The sequence below is a fragment of the Nicotiana tabacum genome, chromosome 6, assembly GCF_000715075.1.
Source record: "Nicotiana tabacum cultivar K326 chromosome 6, ASM71507v2, whole genome shotgun sequence".
NCBI classification, from domain to species: Eukaryota; Viridiplantae; Streptophyta; class Magnoliopsida; order Solanales; family Solanaceae; genus Nicotiana; species Nicotiana tabacum.
In genome coordinates, this window is record NC_134085.1 from 11,411,869 (window position 1) to 11,436,013 (window position 24,145).

At 37.9% G+C, this 24,145-nt stretch overlaps 1 protein-coding gene across 3 annotated transcripts; it reads left to right on the forward strand.

Annotated features, from left to right (window-relative positions):
- Positions 1-15,734: 15,734 nt before the first annotated feature.
- Positions 15,735-20,603, forward strand: LOC107820479 (amino acid transporter AVT1C). Of its 3 annotated transcripts, none has more exons than XM_075254553.1 (12): positions 15,735-15,975; positions 16,515-16,745; positions 16,895-17,214; positions 17,365-17,579; positions 17,889-17,912; positions 18,082-18,262; positions 18,543-18,762; positions 18,873-19,008; positions 19,092-19,257; positions 19,484-19,527; positions 19,615-19,687; positions 20,204-20,603. In XM_075254553.1, the coding sequence occupies exons 2-11, from the start codon at positions 16,540-16,542 to the stop codon at positions 19,681-19,683; spliced, it is 1,581 nt and encodes a 526-aa protein (XP_075110654.1). In that variant the 5' UTR covers positions 15,735-15,975; positions 16,515-16,539; the 3' UTR covers positions 19,684-19,687; positions 20,204-20,603. The 3 variants fall into 3 exon arrangements, with proteins under 3 accessions (XP_075110654.1, XP_075110652.1, XP_075110653.1); XM_075254551.1 differs by having other exon boundaries at positions 19,615-19,677; XM_075254552.1 differs by having other exon boundaries at positions 15,925-16,043; positions 19,615-19,677.
- The last annotated feature ends 3,542 nt before the right edge of the window (positions 20,604-24,145 follow it).

The following is a 24,145-nucleotide window of genomic DNA, read 5'->3' on the forward strand; positions in this document are numbered from 1 at the left end:
AACACAAAAATATTTTGGCTTTATAGAAAAGTAAATTTTAAACCTTTTAAGTTCTACAAACGTTTGTGCTTAATTCAAAGACGATAATGTTACAGGTGGAATGATATAAACATAAGGATATATGCCTGCTCGGATCAGCAATTTTTTTTTAATTGCAAATTTGTCAATTTGAAAAAACAAAACTAAAGGAGCTTTTATTTATTCATATATCAGTAAAAATATTTCCAGCAATCAAACAATAGCTTGGGAATTGTTTTTTGATTGAAAACTAGAAATTTTAATTTTAGAAAAAACAATTGGAAACACAAATAACTACTATTTCTCAGAAGTATATTTATCTCCGAAAAGCTATTCATATTCTTTTAGCTCAATATTATATCATCTTTTTTTATGGAATATGATATCATCTATTATTGTACTTTTTCCTCTCATTGTGTCAAATGTGATTGGAGAATGTAGATAACATAACACAGCATATGCGAAGAATCGATAAAGAAAATAGTTATCCAAAATACTTAAATTACTTTTAATATCTAAATAATAGGTTACAAGATCTGGGAAATTGTTTCAACTATTTAAGACATTACTTTATTAAAATTATTATCTTGATATATACTTCCAAATCTCAACCTTTATAACATATGGAGAGGGACAGAAGCTGTGTTTGCCATGACAGGTAACATGGTATTGCCTTATTAGACAGAGAATAATAGGAGCAGTTTATTAATTGACAATTATACATCACTAAATTTTAGTAATATATTAACTACATATGTACATCCCCACATGTTGGACATTGGATCAGAAGAGGACTGTCGTTGCCTTGCAGCGCCCCCGGTAAAGGAAACTGGAATTATGTTGCCACATTTTATTTAGTATTTGTTTCAATTTGTTTGAATCGTGAAGTACGAGCTAAGCTAGGGTCAAATTAACTAATTTTCTTTATGAATCTTATATATATATATATATATATATAAAACTTGTTTGATTCCCCAAATAGTAATAGGTTCATTTTTCTTAAATAGAGGGAGTATTTAAGTGGCACTATCAAGAGCATGGTGGAATGGATGGGATCCCTCCATCCTTAATCACATTTACTTTTTTAATAAGTCTTACGTGGTGTGAATCTGAATTAAATGGGCCTCCGATGTGATCATCGGACATGAATGGGAAACCAAAAAAAAAAAATTAGGCGGTTGTTGGATTACAATATATATTGGTTTAGTTAGTGGTTGATGGAAGTATTTAAAAGGAGGAAGTTTGTCCTTCGTCCCATTAAAAGGAAGTTTCTAGCCGTCTTTCTTGAGGAGCTAGCTAGAAAAGAGAGGAAATGGCCTCTTTCTCGTTGATCAGTTCCCATAGCTTTATTGAAAAGTCGAAATCCCTAGGGCGATTTTGTGAAAAATAGAAGAAGAAAGAGTTAACATAGAATAAATATTCATTGTTATCCTCTTGTGCAGTATAATTCAAGGAATTCAATTGAACTCTCTTAACCTAGCTCCCCCTACCTATGACATTATATGTATTTCCAAATGTTTACTTCGATGACACCATTTTTCAAACAACTATTTCCAATGTTCATATGAAATACTGGCACTGTTAGAAATATATCACCCACTCCTGATTAGTGTTAGGCCCATTTTTTATTTTGTTATAATTTGTATTGGGCTAAGCCCATTTTTCCTTCTTTGTAATTATATTAACCGAGTTGGGTTAAAGGGAAAGTCGGGTCAGGTATATATATTGTTTGGGCTTCTCATTTGTAAAGAGACAGATCATATTTTCATTCTTTCAGTTCATGAATAATATCAAAAGCTCCTTCTCTCTTACTCTCAAAGCCTAGATTAAATCTGCCCGATTTCACCTCCATTACTACTGTTAACATGGTATTAGAGCCCGGAATCTCCTAGATTCGGTGTTTCTCTTCCTTCCGAGGTTACCCTCGTCGGATTCATCACTATCACGATCTTCGACGAAACTGACAAAATCGACGGATATTTTACTGGTCGAGCCATATTGTGGTCTTTTCTTCTGCACAACACGATGATTACTGCTTCTTCACTAATTATTGATTCAACTCTGCGCATCATGGTCCAAACAGCATGTGTTAGGGTTTGTTGGTGATTTTGTTTCGATTTCAAGGTCGTACCTTCTCCGGTTGCGAGAAGAGTTGGTATTCTCTTTCATTTTCTCCTACTGTCATGTGATTCTTCATTAGGATTACTATTTTTAGCATTATATTTTTTTTGGTTATAATGCCAATAAATGTTGCATCTTCGCCTTCATCTATTTTTGACACTACAAGTGATACTACACCAACACACACCCATCTTCCTTTCCATCATGATGATTATACTCACCCGTGTTATCCTCTATATGTTCACCCTTCTGATTTGTTGGGGAGCTCTTTAGTCTCTGAGCCCTTTTATGGGACTTGTTATGGGAGTTGGTGACGATCCGTGTTGGTTGCACTTTCCGTTAGAAATAAGATGGATTTCATCCATGGGACTGTTGAGAAACCTCCTGAGGGATCTCCTCTCATGCGACAGTGGTAGAGATGCAATGACTTAGTTGTTGCATGGATTTCCAACTATGTCACTAAAAAATTCCATCGCACAGTCGTGTATTCTGAATATGCCAAGGATATTTGGACGGAATTAGAGACTAGGTATGGGCAGGCTGTTGGGGCTAGAGTTTTTGAGCTAAAGAAGGAATTAGCTCACATTTCTCAAGGTGCTCTTGGCATTGCCTCCTATTTCAACAAAATAAAGCTACTCTGGGATGAGTTAGCTTCTATTTCTGAGAGTAAGTGTACTTGTGGTGGTAGTGGTGTCAAGGTAGACGAGGAGCAACGTGTTTACCAATTTTTGATGGGGTTGAATAATATATATGTTCAGGTGCGCAGCAACATCATTATGCTAAAGCCCCTCCCCTCTATTGATATTGTATACAACATTCCCTTAAGTGATGAGAAACAGAGACAAGTGTCCTTTACCTCTCAATTTACCTCAGGATCTTCTTCTTTTAATGTTGGTACTTCTAAACTTGCTTATGCACCTCGGGTGAATTTTGAATCATCAAAGTCTCTTATTTGCAAATACTGCAAAAAATCTGGACATAGCATTGAAAAGTGCTACAAGATGCATGACTTTCCATCCAATTTCAAATTCACCAAAAATGTTGCACCTCGAAGAGCATCTGTCAATGCTGTTATTGAGACCTCCTCTGCCTCAGTCTCTTCTAGTCCTAGTCCTAGTACTGTACTTGCAAATAATGCATCTGATCAGTACTCTGGAGTGCCAAGGCTAACCAAGCAGCAATTTTCTCAACTGATGCTGCTTCTACAACAGTCTCATGTCAGCCCAGATCCTTCTCATTCTCTCATGGCCTCTGCTCATTTTGCTGGTAGGATTGCTACTCACAGTGTGTTACTTAAACCTGTTTTGTTTTCACAAATGGATAGTTCAGCTTGGATTCTTGACTCTAGGGCATCTGATCATATGACTTCTCAAAAGTCTCTTCTCTTTAATCTACAACCTTTTACTATTCCTTGCCTTGTATCTCTTCCTAATGGATATAAAGTTAAGGGTACATTTATTGGATCTTTGACTTTGTTTTCCAATTTCACTCTTCACAATGTCCTCTATGTTTCAACTTTCCAGTATAACCTTATTTCTATCTATCAGCTAGTGGCACAATTTGATGGCATTTCTCAGTTTTCTAAGGCTTTGTATGTCTTACAGGGCCCTTCTTTGAAGAATCCACTGGTTCTTGGTAAACTGGACAAAAGGGTTATAGAAGCTGGACATTTCTCAGTCAACATCCATGTCATGTTTATCTCATTCTGTTGTTTCTTTTCCTGTTATTGATGTGTGTTCACTTGATTCTGTTTTTCCTGTTGATCCTATTTGTAGTTCATCTCATTCCACTAGTAATAAAATGGATGTTCTTTGGCATTTTAGACTAGGCCATATACCTTTTTCTAAGATGAAACTTATTTCTGATATTAGCTCTTGCCTTTCTCCTAAGCAATCCTTCCCTTGTTCTATATGTCCCTTGGCCAGACAAACTAGGTTACCTTTCCTTGATAGTTCCATTCAATCTTCCTCCCATTTCAACTAATTCATATTTATACTTGAGGTCCTTACCATTTCCCCCACATCAGGTGGTGCTAGGTACTTCCTCACTATAGTTGATGACTATACTAGGGCTACATGGACCCATCTTCTTGGTTCCGAAAGCAATGTTTTTGACCTCCTTAAGGCTTTCATAGCCATGGTAGATACCCACTTTGATTTTAAGGTTCAAACTGTTATGAGTGATAATGCTTTAGAGTTAGGCTACTCTACTTCTGGTTCCAAATTATTTGTTAAGAAACGCATCATCCACCACACTTCTTGTCCACACACTCCTCAATAAAATGGTGTAGTTGAAAGGAAACATAGACACTTACTTGAAACTGCAAGAGCTTTGCTCTTTCAATCCAGCTTGCCTACTTCTTTATAGGGTGATTGCATTCTTACTGCCACTTATCTTATCAACAGGTTCCCTTCACCACTTCTCAATCACAAAAGCTCTTTTGAACTACTCTATGGGAAGCCTCCTTACTATAGCCATCTGAGATCTTTTGGATGTCTATGTTATGCCACTGTTCCTAAGGTCCATAGGGACAAGTTTGGGGCTAGGTCTGTCCCATGTGTTTTTTTAGGCTACCCCTTTGCTAAAAAGGGCTATAAGTTGTATAATCTTACTTCCAAATCTTCATTTGTTTCCAGAGATGTTATTTTCCATGAGACCATATTTCCTTTTCCCCAGCCTTTCTCTACTCCCTCTACTATTTTTCCTTCCCAGTACTCTCCTGTTGATGTCTTTCCTTCTGCAGCTCCTTCCTTTTCTTCTGCTGGTGAGACAAGTGATGAGATTTTTTCCTCATCTTCTCCTTCACCTTCACTTACTCCTAGTGATATTTCTCCTTATTCCTCTTCTCTCTCTTGTGCTACTTTTCCTTCTTCTTCTCCTACTCCCTCCACTTATCCTCCCCTTGTCATGAAGTCCTCTAGACCTCACAATCCCCCTAGCTACCTCCAGAACTATGTTTGTTCTTTCCCTACTCGTTTTAGGCCTGCTGCTTCCTTATCAGATGTTGGTGCTCTTTCTATCTTTGACCCCAGTCTTACTCCCAAGCTGCCCCTGTCCCTGAATGGAAGGGGCTATGAGGCAGGAAATTGAGGCTTTGGAAGCCAATGGCTCATGGTTTGTCATGCCTTTGCATCCTGGGCATTGAGGTTTATTATTTAGATTCTAGGGTTTTCTTTCATCAGAGGAAGTTTATTCTTGATCAATTGGTTGATTTTTACTACTTAGATGTCTCTCCTGTCCTTTGTCCTCTTGAGTTGTCTGCCAAACTTAAAGCTCATGAGGGTGATCCCTTACCCAAGCCTGATGTTTACAAGTCTCTTATTGGGAAGTTGAATTTTCTTACTCACACTTGGCCTGATATTTGTTTTGCTGTTCAACATCTTAATCAGTTTATACAATCCCCTTGCCTTCCCCGTATGCAAGCTATGTGTTAAGATACCTGAAGGGCACCTCTAATTGTGGGATTTTCTTCAACAACTCCTCTGATTTGTCTCTCGCTGCTTATTATGATAGTGATTGGGCTGCCTGTTTTGACACTAGGTGGTTTGTGAGTGGTTATTGTGTGTTTTTTGGGTGGCGGTCTTGTGGTTTGGAAATCTAAAAAGCAGCCTATTGTTTCCATGTCTTCCGCTGAAGCTGAATACAGGGCTATGAGCAAAGTTGTGGCTGAGCTGGCTTGGCTGTCTTGTTTGTTATCTGATTTGGGTTTGCATTCTACTTCGCCTATTCCTTTATTTTTTGATTCTCAGGATGCTATCCATATTGCTAAGAACCCAGTTTTTCATGAACGAACGAAGCATATTGAACTTGGCTTCCATTTGGTGCGGGTCAAACTTGCTGAAGGTCTTATTCATCTGCTGCATACCTCTTCGTCTTCTCAGTTGGCTGATATTTTCACTAAGACTCTAGGTGGTGCTTCTCATCATGGTTTCCTTTCCAAGTTGGAGGTTTTGTCACCCTCCAACTTGAGGAGAGTGTGTTAGAAATATACCACTCACTCCTGATTATTGTTAGGCCCATTTTTTGTTTTGTTATTATTTGTATTGGGTTAAGCCCATTTTTCCTTCTTTGTAATTATATTCACCGAGTTGGGTTAGAGGGAAAGTCGGGTCATGTATATATATTGTTTGGGCTTCTCATTTCTAAAGAGACGGCTCATATTTTCATTCTTTCAGTTCATGAATAATATCAAAAGCTCATTCTCTCTTACTCTCAAACCCTAGATTAAATCTGCCCGATTTCACCTCCATTAATGTTGTTAACAGGCACTAGCAGGATTAGAACTCTTCTTCACAAAAAATCTCTTTTCCACTATAATACGAACAGATTCACAAGTATTATGTAACTTATTTAAAGAGGAACAACCATGCTACTCACATCTTCTTCAAGATTACAGTTTTCTTCTTGATGTTGTTGGAGTGGAAGAAATAATTCATATATATCGGGAAAGCAACTTTGTAGCTGACACTCTGGCAAAGTATGGAAGCACCAAGCTACAAACAACAACGAAAGGAGATACCACTATGTAGTGGGAAACACCTCCAGACTTTATTTTACAAGTTTTTAATAAAGACAAATTGGGAAAACCCGCTATATGGTCTATCCCTATGTTATGTAATAACTAAACTCCTATGTTTTATATAAAGTCTCTCCTTTCATTAGAAAAAAAAATATTTTTCCCACAATAACTCTTTTGGCAAAGGTGCATTAAAAAGAATTCCAAATACATATACAGACCATTAAACTTAGCCCAATTTTTTATTTTGGTACTTTAACTCAGCTTTATTCCATTTTGGCCTTCCAATCCCATTTTTTTTGTTCCACTTGGACACAAAACATTTTCTCCCTGGTAAAAATGCAGCGCGTGAAAATACCCAGTTGTTACCCCCACCCCCACCTCCGCAAAAGAATTTACTTTTTTTTGTAAATTCAAATTATTATTATTTTCGTTTTTACTGCCCACATCCCGGGGAAAATGTTATTATATATATATTTTCAGTAATAACTACGGGTTCAACTGAACCCATAACTTTCGACGCAGAGTAAAAATTTGTATGTAAAAATTCATTAAAATTATAATATATATATAAAAACCTATAACATTTAAAAATATACTCGGTTCTTTTTTCCACTTTGACACAAAAACTTTTATCCTAGGTAAAAATGCAGCGCAGACAAATACCCAGCTGCTACCCCCACCCCCACCCTATTCCCCCCCACCCCTCCCGCAATTTTTTTTTTGTAATTTTAAATTATTATTTTTTTTGTTTTTTCTGCCACCTACCGTGGAAAAAATATTTTTTATATATATTTTCAGTAATAACTACGGGTTCAACTGAACCCATAACTTTCAACGCTGAGTAAACATTTGTACGTAAAAAATAATTAAAATTGTAAAAAAAATAGATATAAACTCATAACTTTAAAAATATAATGGGTTCAACGTTAAAAATATTAAAATTGAATCCATAGGATTTAAATTCTAGATCTGCCTCTACATTTGGAGTATGAAATTTGGCTTAAAAATGGCTCTCACGCGCCTACAAGGGTGAGGCAAATCACACATGGACTCTAGTCAGCTTTTGTGTTAAAGTGGAACAAAAAAAATAGGGTTAGAGGATCAAAATGGAACAAGGCCGAGTTAAAGTACCAAAATAAAAAATTGGGTCAAATTTAATGGGTTGTCCATGTATTTGTCCTAAAAGAAACTTAAATGACGAAATTCGGGTGAACAAGACTTTCCACGATAAATTGATGTGTCATGTCTCCTTCCTTCCTTTCTGGATGAGCATCGCATATTTCTAGTCTTATAACAACAACAACAACAACCGAAAGACCCTCGGTTCAATAAGACAAAAGGACAAAAGAACAAAAGAAAATAATATTAGTAACACCACAGAACAATATGAAAGAAATACATACATATATATAAGAACAATATGAAATCAAGAGGCATGATACCAAGCAAAAGCAAAATAGTATCCTTACCAAACTAGTCCCCCAAAGTTATGACATAAGACAATACTCAGCTACCTCCTAGCCTACAACCTTAATATTCGACCTCCACATATTCCTATCAAGTGCCATGTCCTCGGAAATCTGAAGCATCGCCATATCCTGCGTAATCACCTCCCCCCAATACTTCTTAGGCTGCCCTCTACCTCTTCTCGATCCCTCCACAACCAGTCGTTCACACCTCCTTACCGGAGCATCTGGGCTTCTCCTCTGAACGTGCCCGAACCACCTGAGCCTTGCTTCCCGCATCTTGTCATCAATGGGAGCCACGCACACCTTCTCTCGAATATCATCATTCCTAATCTTATCCATCCTACTATGCCCGCACAACCACCTCAACATCATCATTTATGCTACCTTCATCTTCTGGATATGTGATTTCTTAACCGGCCAACACTCAGTCCCATACATCATGGCCGGCCTAACCACCGCTTTATAGAACTTACCTTTGAGTGTTAGTGGCACTCTTTTATCACACAATACTCTAGATGCTAACCTCCACTTCATCCATCCTACCCCGATACGGTGCGTAACATCCTCGTCGATCTCCCCTCCCCCCTGGATAACCGACCCAAGGTACTTGAAGTTGTCTCTACTTTGGATGACCTGCGATTCAAGCCTCACATGCACGCCCACTTCCCTCTTCTCAACGCTGAAATTACACTCCAGGTATTCCGTCTTTGTCCTGCTAAGCTTGAAACCCTTAGATTCAAGAGCTTGTCTCCAAACCTCCAGCTTCTCGCTAACACCGGTTCGCGTCTCATCAATTAGAACTATGTCATCAGCGAATAGCATGCACCATGGCACATCCCCTTGAATGTGATGTGTTAACGCATCCATCACCAGGGCGAATAGGAACGGACTGAGCGCAGAACCTTGGTGTAACCCCATAACAACCGGAAAATCCTCAGAGTCGCCTCCTACCTTCCTAAACCGAGTCTTTTCCCCATCATATATGTCCTTAATCGCCATAATATAGGGAACCGACATGTCTTTTGCCTTCAAGCTTCTCCAGAAAACTTCTCTAGGAACCTTGTCATACGCTTTTTCTAGGTCAATAAACACCATGTGCAGATCTTTCTTCTTATCTCTGTATTGTTCAACCAACCTCCTAATAAGGTGTATAGCTTTGGTAGTAGAACGACCCGGTATGAAACCAAATTGGTTGTCGGAGACGGATACCGTCATCTTCAACCTTGCTTCAACTACCCTTTCCCATACTTTCATAGTATGACTTAGTAATTTGATACCCCTATAATTGTTACAGCTCTGGATATCACTTTTGTTCTTATACAGTGGGACCACCGTACTCCACCTCCACTCATCTGGCATCCTCTTCGCCTTAAAAATAACATTCAACAACCTAGTCAACCACTCCAAACCTGTTTTCCCCACACACTTTCAAAATTCCACCGGAATCTCGTCAGGCCCGGTCGCTTTGCCCCTACTCATATTACTCATAGCTCTCACGACCTACTCAACCTTGATGCGCCTGCAGTACCCAGAGTCAGCGTGACTCTCGGAATGCTCCAATTCACCGAGCACAAGATCCCGATCCCCTACTTCATTAAGAAGATCCTGAAAGTAAGTCTGTCATCTCCTCTTAATCCGGGAATCTTCCATTAATACTCTCCCACCATTGTCCTTGATGTATCTCACTCGGTCTAAATCTCGAGCTTTCCTCTCTGTCAGCTTGGCCAGCCTAAATAACTTATTCTCCCCTCATTTTTCCCCTAGTTCCTCGTACATACGACTATAAGCCGCAGTCTTAGACTCCGTGACCGCCATCTTCGCTTCCTTCCAAGCTACCTTATACCTCTCCATGCACGCTCGCCTCTCCCCCTCGCCTATGCTCCCTCCTAACGCCCGGTACACCTTCTTTTTGGATTTCACTTTACCTTGTACCACTTCATTCCACCACTATTCTCCTTTGTGCCTGCCAGTGACACCCGTTGAGACCCCTAACACCTCTCTCGCAGCCTCTCTTATATAGTTTGTTGTCGTTGACCACATAGAGTTCGCTTCACCACTACTCCTCCAAGCTCCCAAAACCGACAACCGCCCTTCCAACTCTTGAGCTTTTTCCTTAGTTAAGGCTCCCCACCTGATTCTCGGTCTTCCTCGACCCGACATTTTCCTCCTCTTCACCATAATACCAACGTCCATCACCAATAGCCTATGTCGCGTCACAAGTATCTTACCTGGAATCACCTTGCAATCCTTGCACAAGCCTCTGCCGCGCCTCCTGAGGAGGAGATAACCAATTTGAGTCTTCGCCACTGCATTTTGAAAAGTAACCAAATTCCCCTCCCTCTTCGGAAAGCAAGAGTTAGCAACCACCAACCCAAAAGCCTTAGTGAAGTCCAGTAATGAGGTTCCTCCTTCGTTCCTCTCCCCAAAACCAAAGCCTCCATGCACTTTCTCATACACACCTGCGTTCGACCCAATATGGCCATTGAAGTCCCCTCCTATGAATAACTTCTCATTAGGTGGTACCTGATGAATAATCTCATCCAACCCCTCCCAAAAGCGTCGTTTAACCTCCTCATCGAGGCCCATATGAGGCGCATAGGCACTAACGACGTTTATGGTGCACTGACCAACCACCAACTTAATACTCATCAATCTATCATTCACTCGTCTAACCTCAACAACATACTTTTTAAGTTCCCTATTCACCAATATACCCACTCCATTCTTACCCTTCTGGGTTCCAGAGTTCCAAAGTTTATACCCATCTGCGTCCCTCGCTCTCGACCCTGCCCACCTTGTCTCCTGGACACACGCTATATTGACCCTCCTCTTCTTGAGGATCTTCGCCAGCTCTATAGATTTGCCTGTCAATGAACCTACGTTCCATGACCCAATTCTCAATCGATGGACACCATTGTTCCCTTTACCTCCCTTGCATCCCAACCCACCTCATAGCCCCCACTCTACCTCCCAACCCACCCCCGCACACCCCGAGGACATGAACTCACTTGACCATCCCAGACTGCAGCCACTATAGCTACGGCGAACTAGGGGTAATCTCTAACAGATACCACAGAACAATCTAGAATAAGACAAGATGTCACTAGAGGTGCCCTAATACAGTGACTAAACTAATAAGAACTAAAAGGACAACAATTGTACTAACACAATAGAAGGAAATAGGCAAACGGGAGGTACCAATTCCCGTGAGTATAACCTGGGAATTGTCTTAGTAGACTCGACTGTATTGCGTCCACCTAGCTCGTTCCCGTCCAGCTCCTGTCGTTCCTTACTGATACTCGAGTTGTTCTTCACTGTTTGCACGTGCCCGTCCTCACTGCCCCAAGCCACCGGTCTAAACTGATACTGTCAGGCAAGTCCTGTTGCATCGTATCGGAAAGCTGTTCGGGAGTCGCCGGGATTTATGAGACCTGTCGGAAATCTGTACCCACTTGAAAATAGATTGACCTCGCCGGAAAAGAATCCGCACCTCTTGCTTGAAGACAAGTCTGGTTTGTGTGTCACCACGACAACGAAACCGGGCCTTAAACCTGACTGTGGTTGTCCCCGCTCTCCGGCTACTGATCCGTGTCTCGCCGGAGTAAGAGGGGAGAAGACAAAACGGGGAAGAAGGAGAGGCGGGGTGAGAGAGATGGGCGGAGAGAGAGAGGGCCGTTGGATGATGGGGAGGAGAGGGGGGCGCGTGGACTTACCTGGGCGGGGAATGGTCATCGGCGACTGAACTAGTCGCTGTTGAGCTCTTATGTTACCATTGGCACTGAGGTTCGGAGAGAGGGGTTCGGAGAGAGAGAGAGAGGATATTTCTAGTCTTATAGTGGTTGGGAATTAGAAGCTAACATGAATATTCACCTTTAACTTTTACTAACAATTGAAATTTTATCGGAGAAATTCATATGAATTTTGTGTTAACGATTTGTACATATGTTACATGATATTTTCATACCATTTTATTTTATTATTTTCTATATATACAGAAAAAAGAAAAAGTCAATATGCCTTCGAATACTAAATACATTGTTACATGTGTATTAAGAAACTTACCTAATACAGTTAGACATGTTTATAACAGCATCCTTATATAACAATCATTCACTATAAAAGTCAATTTTTTTCGAATCGATTTTTATTTTATGTTATAATATATGTCCTTTATAACAATACTTCACTATAGTAGCCAACAAATATTGGAATAAACAAGGTTGTTATAGAGAGGTTTGACTATTTACCGAATTCGGGAAGTCCAAGCGTGTAGGTTGTCAATAGAGGCATACGATGTATGAATTGCTGAGGGGTCACCAGACCCCGTTAACTTGAGTCCATTATTCAAATGGTCACTCAACTATCCCAAATTATCTCCTAAAGTCACTTTTCTTTTGTTTGTAACAACAAAGTCACTAAACTATGCTTATCGCACTCAGAAGGTCACTCAACTAGATTTTCCAAATTTTGGATTGTCGAATACCTATTGAACCCTCTAAATTATGAACATTTATCTTCTTTTTATTTATTTTTAAACTTTTTAATATTATGATTTTTTCCTTTTTAATTTACATTATGGACTTACCAATAAAATAAATGAATATTATTTATAAATTAAAAAATAAAAAATATTTAAGCATATATAATGCTGGAATAACAAAATAATGAGCATAGTAAAAAAAATTAATTAGAATAATTTGTTAGTAATAATAATTTTAGTATTACCAACAAAAATTCAAAAAATTATTTATACAATTTAGAATAAAGAAAATAAAGATTGTAAAATATATATTCCTTGAACGTAATATAAAAAATAATTATTTAAATAAAGGTATTTAAATTATGCTCAATTATATTATGTATATTTCATGCACGACTTAACATAGCATATTTTATCCTATATAAATAGTCCTCATGCTTTCCGGTGACATAACTTTGTGTCATCGAAAAGTTGGTAAAAACATAATAATATAATTGAGCATAATTTTCAAGAATATATAATGTATATTATAAAAATATCTTTATTTAAATAATTATTTTTATATTATGTGCATCGAATATATATTTTACAACCTTTATTTTCTTTCATCCTGAATTGTGTAAATAAATTTTTGAATTTTTGTTGTTAATACTAAAAAGTTTAAAAAAATAAAAAGAAGATAAATGTTTATAATTTAGAGGGTAAAATAGGTAGTTGGCAATTCAAAATTTGGAAAATCTAGTTGAGTGACATTCTGAGTGCAATTGATATAGTTCAGTGACTTTGTTGATACAAACGAAAGAAAAGTAACTTTAGAAGATAATTTGGGATAATTGAGTGACCATTTGAGTAATTGACTCCCGTTAACCTCACAACATTCTAGATATATATGTATTTATATGAGAAATCGTCATATATTTACTTGGAACTCTTAAGATCAAAAGTCCGATCAGGGAACTGGTTAAGCAAAATGTTCATGTGCCTTCAAATTCTGGGTCCACCTCTGGTCGACCGCAAAACCTATATTGCTACATAATCTAAAATTTGAACTACATCATAATCGTGCATTTGATGTGTCAGATATGTACAAAAAAATTAGGATTCGTAAAGCTATTATCATATGAATTCTCCAAAGAAGAAAAAATGAAACTTAAGAGGCTGAGATTTATACAAAGAGACTTGTTTGTTATGTAGCTAGAATTCAGTGGGTTTTTCACATAGAATTGTCATGAGAATGTCCAAAGCCACAAATGAAAGGGCAACGAATTCCTTATCTGGCTTTTCATTCTCTTCTAACTTGTCTTCAAAATTCAGTTTATTTTAAGATAAACAGTTGTGGCTATATTTCTCTTTTGGCTCTTGAAAAGGACAATACTTTAACGAGTAACATTATATGGGATTCGCTTTCATGAAAATGCTACATTTGTACGTTTTCCAAATATGGATGAACTATAAAAGAAAAATTGATATTATTAAAGTAAAATTTTTAATTTTGACATGTATTACTTATTAATGATGCATAAATTGATTTTTAAAAGCGTCTATAAACGTCAAAATATAAATGTTCGATATTACGAAAGTCTTATTTATTGAATCCGATAAAATTGAATCCCCTTTTAAAATTGAAAAACAAAATTTGCTCGTAATTACGAATAATATTGAGACAACAACGAAATTTACTTCTTTTTTTGAATGCAAAGAATAAAATATTAGAGAGACGTGCAAACTAAACAAAGTGACATCTACTGTAGTCTTAAGGAAATCGCACTTCTCTTAATGACTTAATTTGTTAGCTAATGATGAAAGAGAATTTGGATTTTCTACGCATAAATGAACTCTCTAGATTAAAAAGAATTTTCTTTGAAGGGAAGTTTTGGTAACTAGTAAAGTTGCAGTCATGTTACCGAGGTAAAACTGCGTACGATAGACCCTTGTAATCTGACCCTTCCCTAGACCCCTCACATAACGGGAGCTTAGTGCACCGGGCTGCCCTTTAATGAATTAGCATCCTTTTAAGTGAGTTGGAAGTGGCTTTGTATTGTATGAATGCGTCAAACCATAGACAAACAGATACTCAAATGTCAAATAAAATTAGTAAGCCGTGTAATAGGTGTTCATTGGCTTAATATATAGTATGGCTTAGGCCAGTTTGTCACCCATAACATCAACCGCTTCTCAGATGGGGAGGAGTTCAGACTCCCGCTACTCATACCCAGAGTAGATGATGGCCCATGGTTATTACACACTAGGAGTTTTACTAGTTGGGGTGGTTTGGCCTATTATTGCCACACAGCACGGAGACAGCCCCGATGTTAGCTGATGAGTTAAAGAGGTTGGACAGGTTCACCTAGTTGTTTTCCCCTCACTTTAACGTTGCACCTTCAAAGGATGCCCAAAATTTCTTGGACCGTTGCCATGAGATTCGCGCGGTCCGGTGACACTTGAGTCAGCCGCCGGATCAAAGCCGTCCTACTCAATCAAGTCAATAATTACAAATATGCTTAAGGGAAAAGCATCTCAATTTTCAAAACAATATCGTATTTAAGACAAGTTATATTATAAGTGGACCTATCATCGCAACTAGGGGCGGATTTAGAGGGCAGAAGTGGTTCACCTGATTCCCTTCGCCAGAAAATTATATTGTACATATAAGGCAAAATCTATTTTTTATCTCTATATATTATATTTTGAATTCCTTTGACATAGCCCAAAAGCATATCCTAGTGGTCCAGAGGATTCAAAACCTTTGTGAGATCACTAGTTCAATTCTCACTGGTCGCTATCTCTTCTAATTTTCTACTAACTTTTTTTCTTTTTTTGAACCCTTAGCGAAATTCTGCCTTCTTCACTTATCGCAACAGTTTAGAAAAGAAAATATGACATAGAAGAATCCATAATCACGGCCAGAAAATAAAATAATCGAAGCAAAAGAAACAGCAACTACTATTAGAAATGTCATTAAAGTTTGAGAATGAATATAATAAAACCGACCATATAATTTTATATTTTCTGTTAAACATATTTTCAAATAAATATTAAAAAGAACAAAACAAAAAATACAAGTAGTCAGGAGGCTGTTTGTGACTGGACCATGTTTAACTTAAAATTACTTTCCAAAAACCAACTTGGAAACATTATTGTTTCTCAAAACAGCAAATCAACGCATTTTCCTCAAATCCTCTCTCTCATTCCCACTTTTACGTGTATAAATATAAATAGTTGTACAAATCGCACTTTCAAATCTAGTGTCAGCTCAACTTTTTCCTAGTTGTTAAAGAGGAAAAGAAAAAAGCTTTACATCTTTCTCAGAGAAAGTCAAGTTTCTGAATCTTGAAAAGCCAAAATTTGGAGCTTTTGAACACCAACGTGTAAACCCATAATTACTCCTTTTTGGACATTCATATCTCTTGAATCTTCTTGATTTTCTACTAGAAATGTCTGTATATTTTTCCTTTTATAGAAAGTGTTGTGTTTTGTGTATGTCTTTTTCTCTTTGATTGTGTGTGTCCCTGTGTGAGAGAGATATAACTCCATAATTCTCGAATCTGCAAATTCGGATCTGAATTTGCAACTTTCCTCCAAAAAGTTGAAAGTTTTCAACATCTTTTATTTGTCATTAATCCATTACTTTTTACATTAAAAATAGTTGTTATATTTTCTCCTTGTTTGGTTTCTCAAATTCAACCCAATTTCAAATCTGGTTTCTGATTCTGAGTTATCACTCATTTTCCCTTTCTTTTTATATAACTATGTGTTTACATTTATTGGTCTTTTATTTATTCATTACAAGTGTGTGATTTTGCACATTGCATGTGTTATATGTATGTATGTATGTAGAAAAAGCAAACTGGAACTAATTAATTGGATTTTCTGATTTCATTTATCTATGTTACATTTTGGTATATAGGTTTTTGTGGGGATTTAAATAAAAGATGAGGAATTCTATATCAGAACAGAGTTTTTACATAGAGAGTGAGGAAGAGGATGATGAACAGGAGAAGAATTTGGGAAAAGATGAGAATGAAGAAGAAGGGAATGAATCTGATTTTTCCAATTACTCGAATGAAAATGATGACGATAATAATCGCCAGCAGAGCAAACCTAATTCCTTAGCCTCTGCTTGGCCTCAGAGTTACAGGTATTTATATATATTCACCTTTTCATTGAATTGTTTGAATTTCATTAGAATTAACTTCATAAGCACATTGTTAGATTTCGGCTTAGTATGCGAGTTAATGTTGATGTAAGCCTGTGAATTAAGGTCCCAAATTGTAATAATTTTTGTAGGCAATCTATGGATATGTTCAGTAATGTACCATCTCCAAGTCTTAACTTTTTGGGAACGCCTTCGTTATCTCGTCTAGGGAGCTCATTCTTGGGCTCATCACTCATAAGAAGGCACACTCCTGAGATATTGCCCTCTCTTCAGAAGCCTCTGATACCGTCAGCAGAAGAAGAAAAAGCACCTCACCGACGTAGTTCTCATGGTTTGCTGCCTCCCATACACCCCAGAAAGTCTTCTATGAAGAAAATTCCTGAGCCCTCCAAGGATGCACATGGAATTACCATGTCTCGCCAAAGCTCCTACGGCCAAGCTGTGGTAAATGGTAAGTTCTCTCAATATATACTTTCATGTGTAAGTTTCAGTTTTCGCACATTCTTTCTAGGATCGGGTCTTATATTAGGGGGTCTAGGAGTGATATTACTTCCCAATCCAATTTATTCTGCCTTTTCATTCTTTGGTTGGTTTCGTACAGGCATGAATGTTCTCTGTGGAGTAGGAATCCTTTCTACTCCTTATGCTATGAAGGAAGGTGGATGGTCTGGACTTTCAATATTATTCATTTTTGGTGTGCTTTCTTTCTATACTGGCATTCTCCTGAGATCCTGCTTGGACAGCCAACCTGGGCTCGAAACGTACCCTGACATTGGTCAGGCTGCCTTTGGTACACCCGGACGTATTTTTATATCAGTAAGTTCCATTACTTTAATTTGTCTTTGATTCTGAAGGAACATTTCTGGTGGCAAGTTCTGACTGTATTTTGCATCTAGGTCGTTTGATTGTTTTAGAGATGTTTCCACACCATTAAGATCTTCATTTGCTAAATAGCCGAGTAGTATTATTGATTAGAGTAGAAACATGTTGCATATACAAATACTGAGATTAGATATTTCTATTGTATTCTTTTGGCTAAATAGCTTATGTCTTATATACGTTTAGAAATACTTCTGGTTCCTGATACTGACTCTTTTTTATATTGTTGTATTTTTGTGGATGCAGATAATCTTATATGTGGAATTATACGTAAGTTCTTCTAACCTAAAAATGGGTTCTTTTTTGTTTTTCCTAACAAACAGTATGAGTTGCATTCTTAATATCTAAGTGTCTTGCCACCATCTTGATATATGCTTCATTTCTAAATTATTTAGTATTTACGCTTTATCATTCTAATCTTTTTATCCTTCACTCGCAGTTCTCTTGTATTGAATACATAATCTTGGAGGGTGATAACTTGTCTGCTATATTTCCAAATGCCCATTTAAGTCTGGGTGGGTTTGAGTTAGATGCTCGCCATCTTTTTGTTTTGATAGCAACCCTGGCTGTTCTTCCTACTGTTTGGCTGCGCGACCTCAGCGTTCTAAGTTATATCTCAGGTGAGTGACCAACTTCCTACAACAGGAGCTAGCGTCATCACTGAACTGCCAAAACTATAAGCTGATACAATTGTTTGAGGACGATACATGAAACAGTGTACCATAGTCCTACAAGAAAAATGCAGATATGTGGGTACTTGGTGTGCATGTATATAAATTTCTTGTACTCCCGACAAACAAGTTCACAGAATTCTTGGAAACCATTTTAGCTGAACTTTCGACATGCTTTTTTTTTGAAGTGTTGAACCATGATTCTAAAATGAATGACTGTAATTTTCAGTTGGAGGAGTTGTTGCTTCTGTTTTGGTGGTTCTTTGCCTGTACTGGGCTGGCTTGGTGGATCATGTAGGCTTTGAAAGCAAAGGGACTGTACTTAACCTATCTACTCTTCCTGTTGCTATTGGACTTTATGGATTTTGTTACTCTGGGCATGCGGTCTTTCCCAATATATATACATCCCTGGCAGATCGTAGTCAATTTCCTGCTGTCCTCTTGACCTGGTAATTATTTCACCAGATTTTTAGAAAATGATGCTGCGGATTCCTGGAGTTTGTTTTTATATCCTGTTTTCCCTTGTAATTTTGCGAACTTTGGTTTAATTTGGATGCAGTTTTGGTATGGTGACTCTGTTGTATGGTGGAACAGCTGTGATGGGATACCTAATGTTCGGGGACTCAGCTGATTCCCAGTTTACTCTAAATTTGCCCAAAGGTTTAATAGCTTCTAAGGTTGCTGTGTGGACAACTGTAAGTAAAACTAACCTTCTGATCGAGTTTTTCTACTACCATTTGAAGATGATGTAATTATAACTTGTCTCCTTCTTTTGCAGGTCGTTAATCCTTTCACAAAATATGCTTTAACCTTGTCTCCCGTGGCAATGAGTTTGGAGGAATTGTTGCCGTCAAAGCACGCCAAATCTCACGTGTATCCGATCCTCATTAGAACTGCATTGGCATTCTCCACATTAGTGGTTGGTCTTTCTATTCCCTTTTTTGGTGAGTTTTCCTGCTATAACTCCACTTATTGTTATCGTTCTGTGCAATTTGGCTTTTGATCCCATTAACCCCTCAGAATAGTAAATCGCTAATGCAACTAATCTACTGAGTGGTCCTGCTATAACTTATGGTTATTGCATGTTTCAGATGATTTCATTTCCAACTAGATGTACGCTCCTTCTCTTTGTAGCATTACATACATTAAGCATTTGTATTTGTCCTGCAGGTTTGGTGATGGCATTGATTGGATCTTTACTTACAATGCTAGTGGTGAGTCCTTCTATGCCTTCTCTTAAGTTTGTTTTCTGTTGCTATTTATCAATCATAAATTTGTACTAATGGAAGCTCTAATTCCAGACTCTGATACTACCTTGTGTTTGCTTCCTGAGAATCTTGAAGGGAAAAACAAGTCGTCTTCAGGTATAGAGAAGTTTCGGCACTCACTTTTATCTGATTGCATCTGGATATATAATCAAGCCCATACCCCTTCTCTTTTCTCTTGATTAGTTGTTAGTCGCCCAAATGGTTCAGAAGCTTCTTTGTTTTGTAGTCCTTCAGTTACTCTTTATGACAACTCGACTACCTAATTATACTTTACAACAACAACAACATACCCAGTCTTATCCCACACCGTGGGGTCTGGGGAGGGTAGTGTGTACGCAGACCTTACCCCTACCTTGTGAGGATAGAGAGGCTGTTTCCAATAGACCCTCGGCTCAGGAAAGCATAAGCACCACATTAATGAAAATATAGACAAGAAGGGACAGTACCAAAAAGCCATATAAAAGCAGAATAATTAAGGATTGCGACACGATTGATCAAATCAATTCACCCTTAATTAAAGATTTCGAGTTCAAGCTTTGACAGTAGAAATTTTTTATGATAGATAGCACTTTTCCATTTTAATGGAACTTCTGGGTGAATTCAAATTAAATGGATGTTTCAGTATGTGTTCTTATTATCATAGTAGGTACTCTATCAGCAGTTATCGGGTCCTATTCAGCTGTCTCCAATATCATCCAGAGTTTGAGCTGAAGTTTGGTAATACTGAGGATGGCACTAGATGTTTTTGAGCTTAGACTACACTAGTTTCTAATTATAAAAACTACACAAGTTTCCATAATTCTTGGAAGAGAATACATAGTCCGTATTCGGGCTTGTGATTTTGATGATGATTCTTTTTTTCTTTCTTTGTTTTTACATCTGCAGTCCATTGTTTTTAGAGAACAAATGCACTTCAATTTGATTGAAAATTTTCTTTCCTAGACTTCCCAGATTATTATGTAGAGGGGATGTATCTGATTTTAATTCAAAGTTATATTGCAAAACATATCTCTCCATTCAAAGCCTTCTTTTATTTTGTTCTTACATGCTACTTCATTCTTGGAATCTTATTCTGAATATGTTAGGAAGAGATATTCTGGTTGAAAGGGTTTTGAACCTCAGAATAGGATAGGTAATATGTAACTAAACCACAAGAATGGATGTTGCAAACAACTTTAAGAGGCAGTCCAAGGCTTGGGTTGACAAAGTTGTTCACTTGCCTCCACTATATATGAATAAACAATGAATAGAATAATGATGGTTAACTAGCATAGTATAAGCATTTAACGAGGTTTGACTAAGCCTACGGAGCAAATAGAGTTCTTTCATTATGAAAGAGAAGAACATTACAAAAGATGTGTAATTACAAACCCTCTTTATATATTCTAGGTACTTCTTAAACCAAGTATTTCTTAGTAACAGAACTCGCAATCGCATGCCAGTTCAAAACCGCGCTAGCATCACGTCATTCAGAACTTCTGCTGTGATCCTGCCATAACTGCACTTGATTGCAGCACCTTTAGTTTCACCATTATCTCGCCACGATTGAATTGGTGCAATAATCATCCCTAACTTCTTTTGTGTTGAATCACAATTCGGATCATCAAAATAAAAAACACAAAGTCAACTATATTTTTCGATTTGGCTTGAATTATCTCCATCAACAAGAGCAACACCTCTTTACCTTACTCCAACTCTTTCAAGGGCTCTACTGTATACCCCTCTCTACCTTACCCCAACCCTTTCAAGGGCAATACCTCTGGGCTGGTTATTCAACTTGAGCGATCACAACGAAATCACATTGGAACATAAGATGTTATTGTTGAATTTGGCAAATTTTTGTCCCACATCGGTGGGCTCTTAAGTTTTGGGGGGATTTTCCCCTATAAAAGAAGGCCTAATGTTTAGGATTTAAACACACCTCTCATTTGCCTTCTCATCTGTTTAAGACATTTGTATCTTCTCTCTTTAGTATTATTTCACTTGTATTTTTGGAGTGGAATAAAATATTGGCTGTGTCCGAGGAGTAGGCAAAATTAGCCGAACCTCGTAAATTCTGGTGTTCCCTTTATTATTGCTTTATTGTCTTATTTATTATTTGGTGGCTGTCATAATTTTTGGTATAGTAGTTGTGACTTATTCACACTATATACATTTGGCTTCCGCAACAATTGGTATCAGAGCCATGGTACTGTCTAAGTATGCTCTGTGGTTGCAGCATAGTCTGATCTTCCACATCAGAAAAGATTTATCTTGGTAACTGAGTCAAGGTTCTGTCTGAGTATGCTCTGTGGTTGCAGCTTAGTCTGATCTTATACATCAGAAAGGAATAATCTTGATTTGTGTTGTCAGCTATTAAATAATATTTGTGTCAAAGATGGGAGACAATAAACAAGAAGAATCTACATCAAGTGTCAACAATACGTCATCATTGGCATCTTCGCTTATGACAAGAATTGTGTCAAATGCGAAATTTGCGGTCGAAATATTTGACGGGTCCGTGCATTTTGGGATGTGGCAAGGCGAGGTTCTAGATGTCCTTTTTCAACAAGGGCTAGATCTGGCCATTGAAGAAAAGAAACCAGATGTTATTGGAGAAGAAGATTGGAGAATTATCAACCGTGTTGCTTGCGGTACCATTCGATCCTACCTTGCTAGAGAGCAAAAATATCCATACACAAAGGAAATTTCTGCAAGTAAATTATGGAAAGCACTGGAGGATAAATTTTTGAAGAAAAACAGTCAAAATAAATTGTACATGAAGAAGAGACTGTTTCACTTCACCTATGTTCCTGGTACCACGATGAATGAACATATCACCAGTTTCAATAAGTTGGTCACAGATTTGCAAAATATGGATACAACTTATGATGATGGTGACTTGGTCTTAATGTTGTTGGCGTCACTTCCTGATGAGTACGAGCACCTTGAAACTACTCTACTCCATGGAAATGACGAAATTTCTCTCAGAGAAGTTTGTTCGGCTTTGTACAGCTATGAACAAAGAAAGCGAGAAAAACAGAAGGGCGGAGAAGGAGAAGCACTGTTTGTGAGGGGTCGTCCTCAAAATCAAATGAGGACAAAGAAGGGAAGATCCAAGTCAAGATCCAGACCCAGCAAAGATGAATGTGCCTTTTGTCGAGAAAAAGGGCACTGAAAGAAAGACTGTCCGAAGTTGAAGAATAAGGCCAAACATAACAATGGAAAGGCTATTATGGATTCAAATGTAGCTGATTGTGATGATTCAGACTTCTCATTAGTTACAACAGAGTCATCAACATCATCAGACATATGGTTGATGGACTCGTCTTGTAGCTATCATATGTGTCCCAACAGGGACTGGTTCGTGGAATTTCAAGAAGGAGAATATGGAGTCGTCCACACAGCGGATAACAGCCCTCTTACCTCATATGGCATTGGTTCAATACGATTAAGGAACCATGATGGAATGATCAGAACATTGATAGATGTTCGATATGTACCGGATTTGAAGAAGAATCTCATCTCTGTGGGAGCCCTAGAATCAAAAGGATTCAAAATCATTGCAGAAAATGGAGTGATGAGAGTATGCTCCGGTGCACTAGTGGTAATGAAGGCTAATCGGAAGAATAATAATATGTACCGCTATCGTGGCACTACAGTTATTGGGACAGCGACAGTGACATCCAGTGATGACAAAGAAGCAGAAGCAACCAAGCTATGGCACATGCGCTTGGGACATGCTAGAGGAAAATCCTTGAAAACTCTATCAGATCAAGGATTGTTAAAAGGAGTAAAGGCTTGCAACTTGGAGTTTTGTGAGCATTGTGTTAAAAGGAAACAGACAAGGGTTAAATTTGGTACAGCGATCCATAATACTAAAGGCATTTTGGATTATGTACACTCAGATGTTTGGGGTCCTTCCAAAACACCTTCATTGGGTGGGAAGCACTATTTTATAACCTTTGTTGATGATTTTTCCCGAAGAGTATGGATGTATACAATGAAGAGCAAAGATGAAGTATTGGGAATTTTTCTCAAATGGAAGACGATGGTGGAGAATCAAACAGGCAAGAGGATCAAGTGTATTCGCACAGACAATGGAGGTGAATACAAAAATGATCATTTCAATAAGGTCTGTGAAAATGATGGCATCGTCCGACACTTCACTGTTAGACATACACCACAACAAAATGGAGTGGCAGAACGTATGAACCGGACCTTGCTGGAGAAGGTACGATGTATGTTGTCCAATGCTGGCTTGGGCAAAGAATTTTGGGCTGAGGCAATTACATATGCATGCCACCTCATTAATCGTCTACCATCTGCTGCTATTTATGGCAAGACACCATTTGAAAAATGGTATGGAAAACCTGCTGTAGATTATAACTCTTTGCATGTGTTTGGCTCAACTGCATATTATCATGTGACGGAGTCAAAATTGGATCCAAGGGCAAAGAAGGCTATTTTTATGGGAATTACTTCTGGAGTCAAAGGATATCGCTTATGGTGTCCTATGACAAAGAAAGTAATATTCAGCAGGGATGTTACCTTTGATGAATCTGCTATGGTAAATAAGGTAACA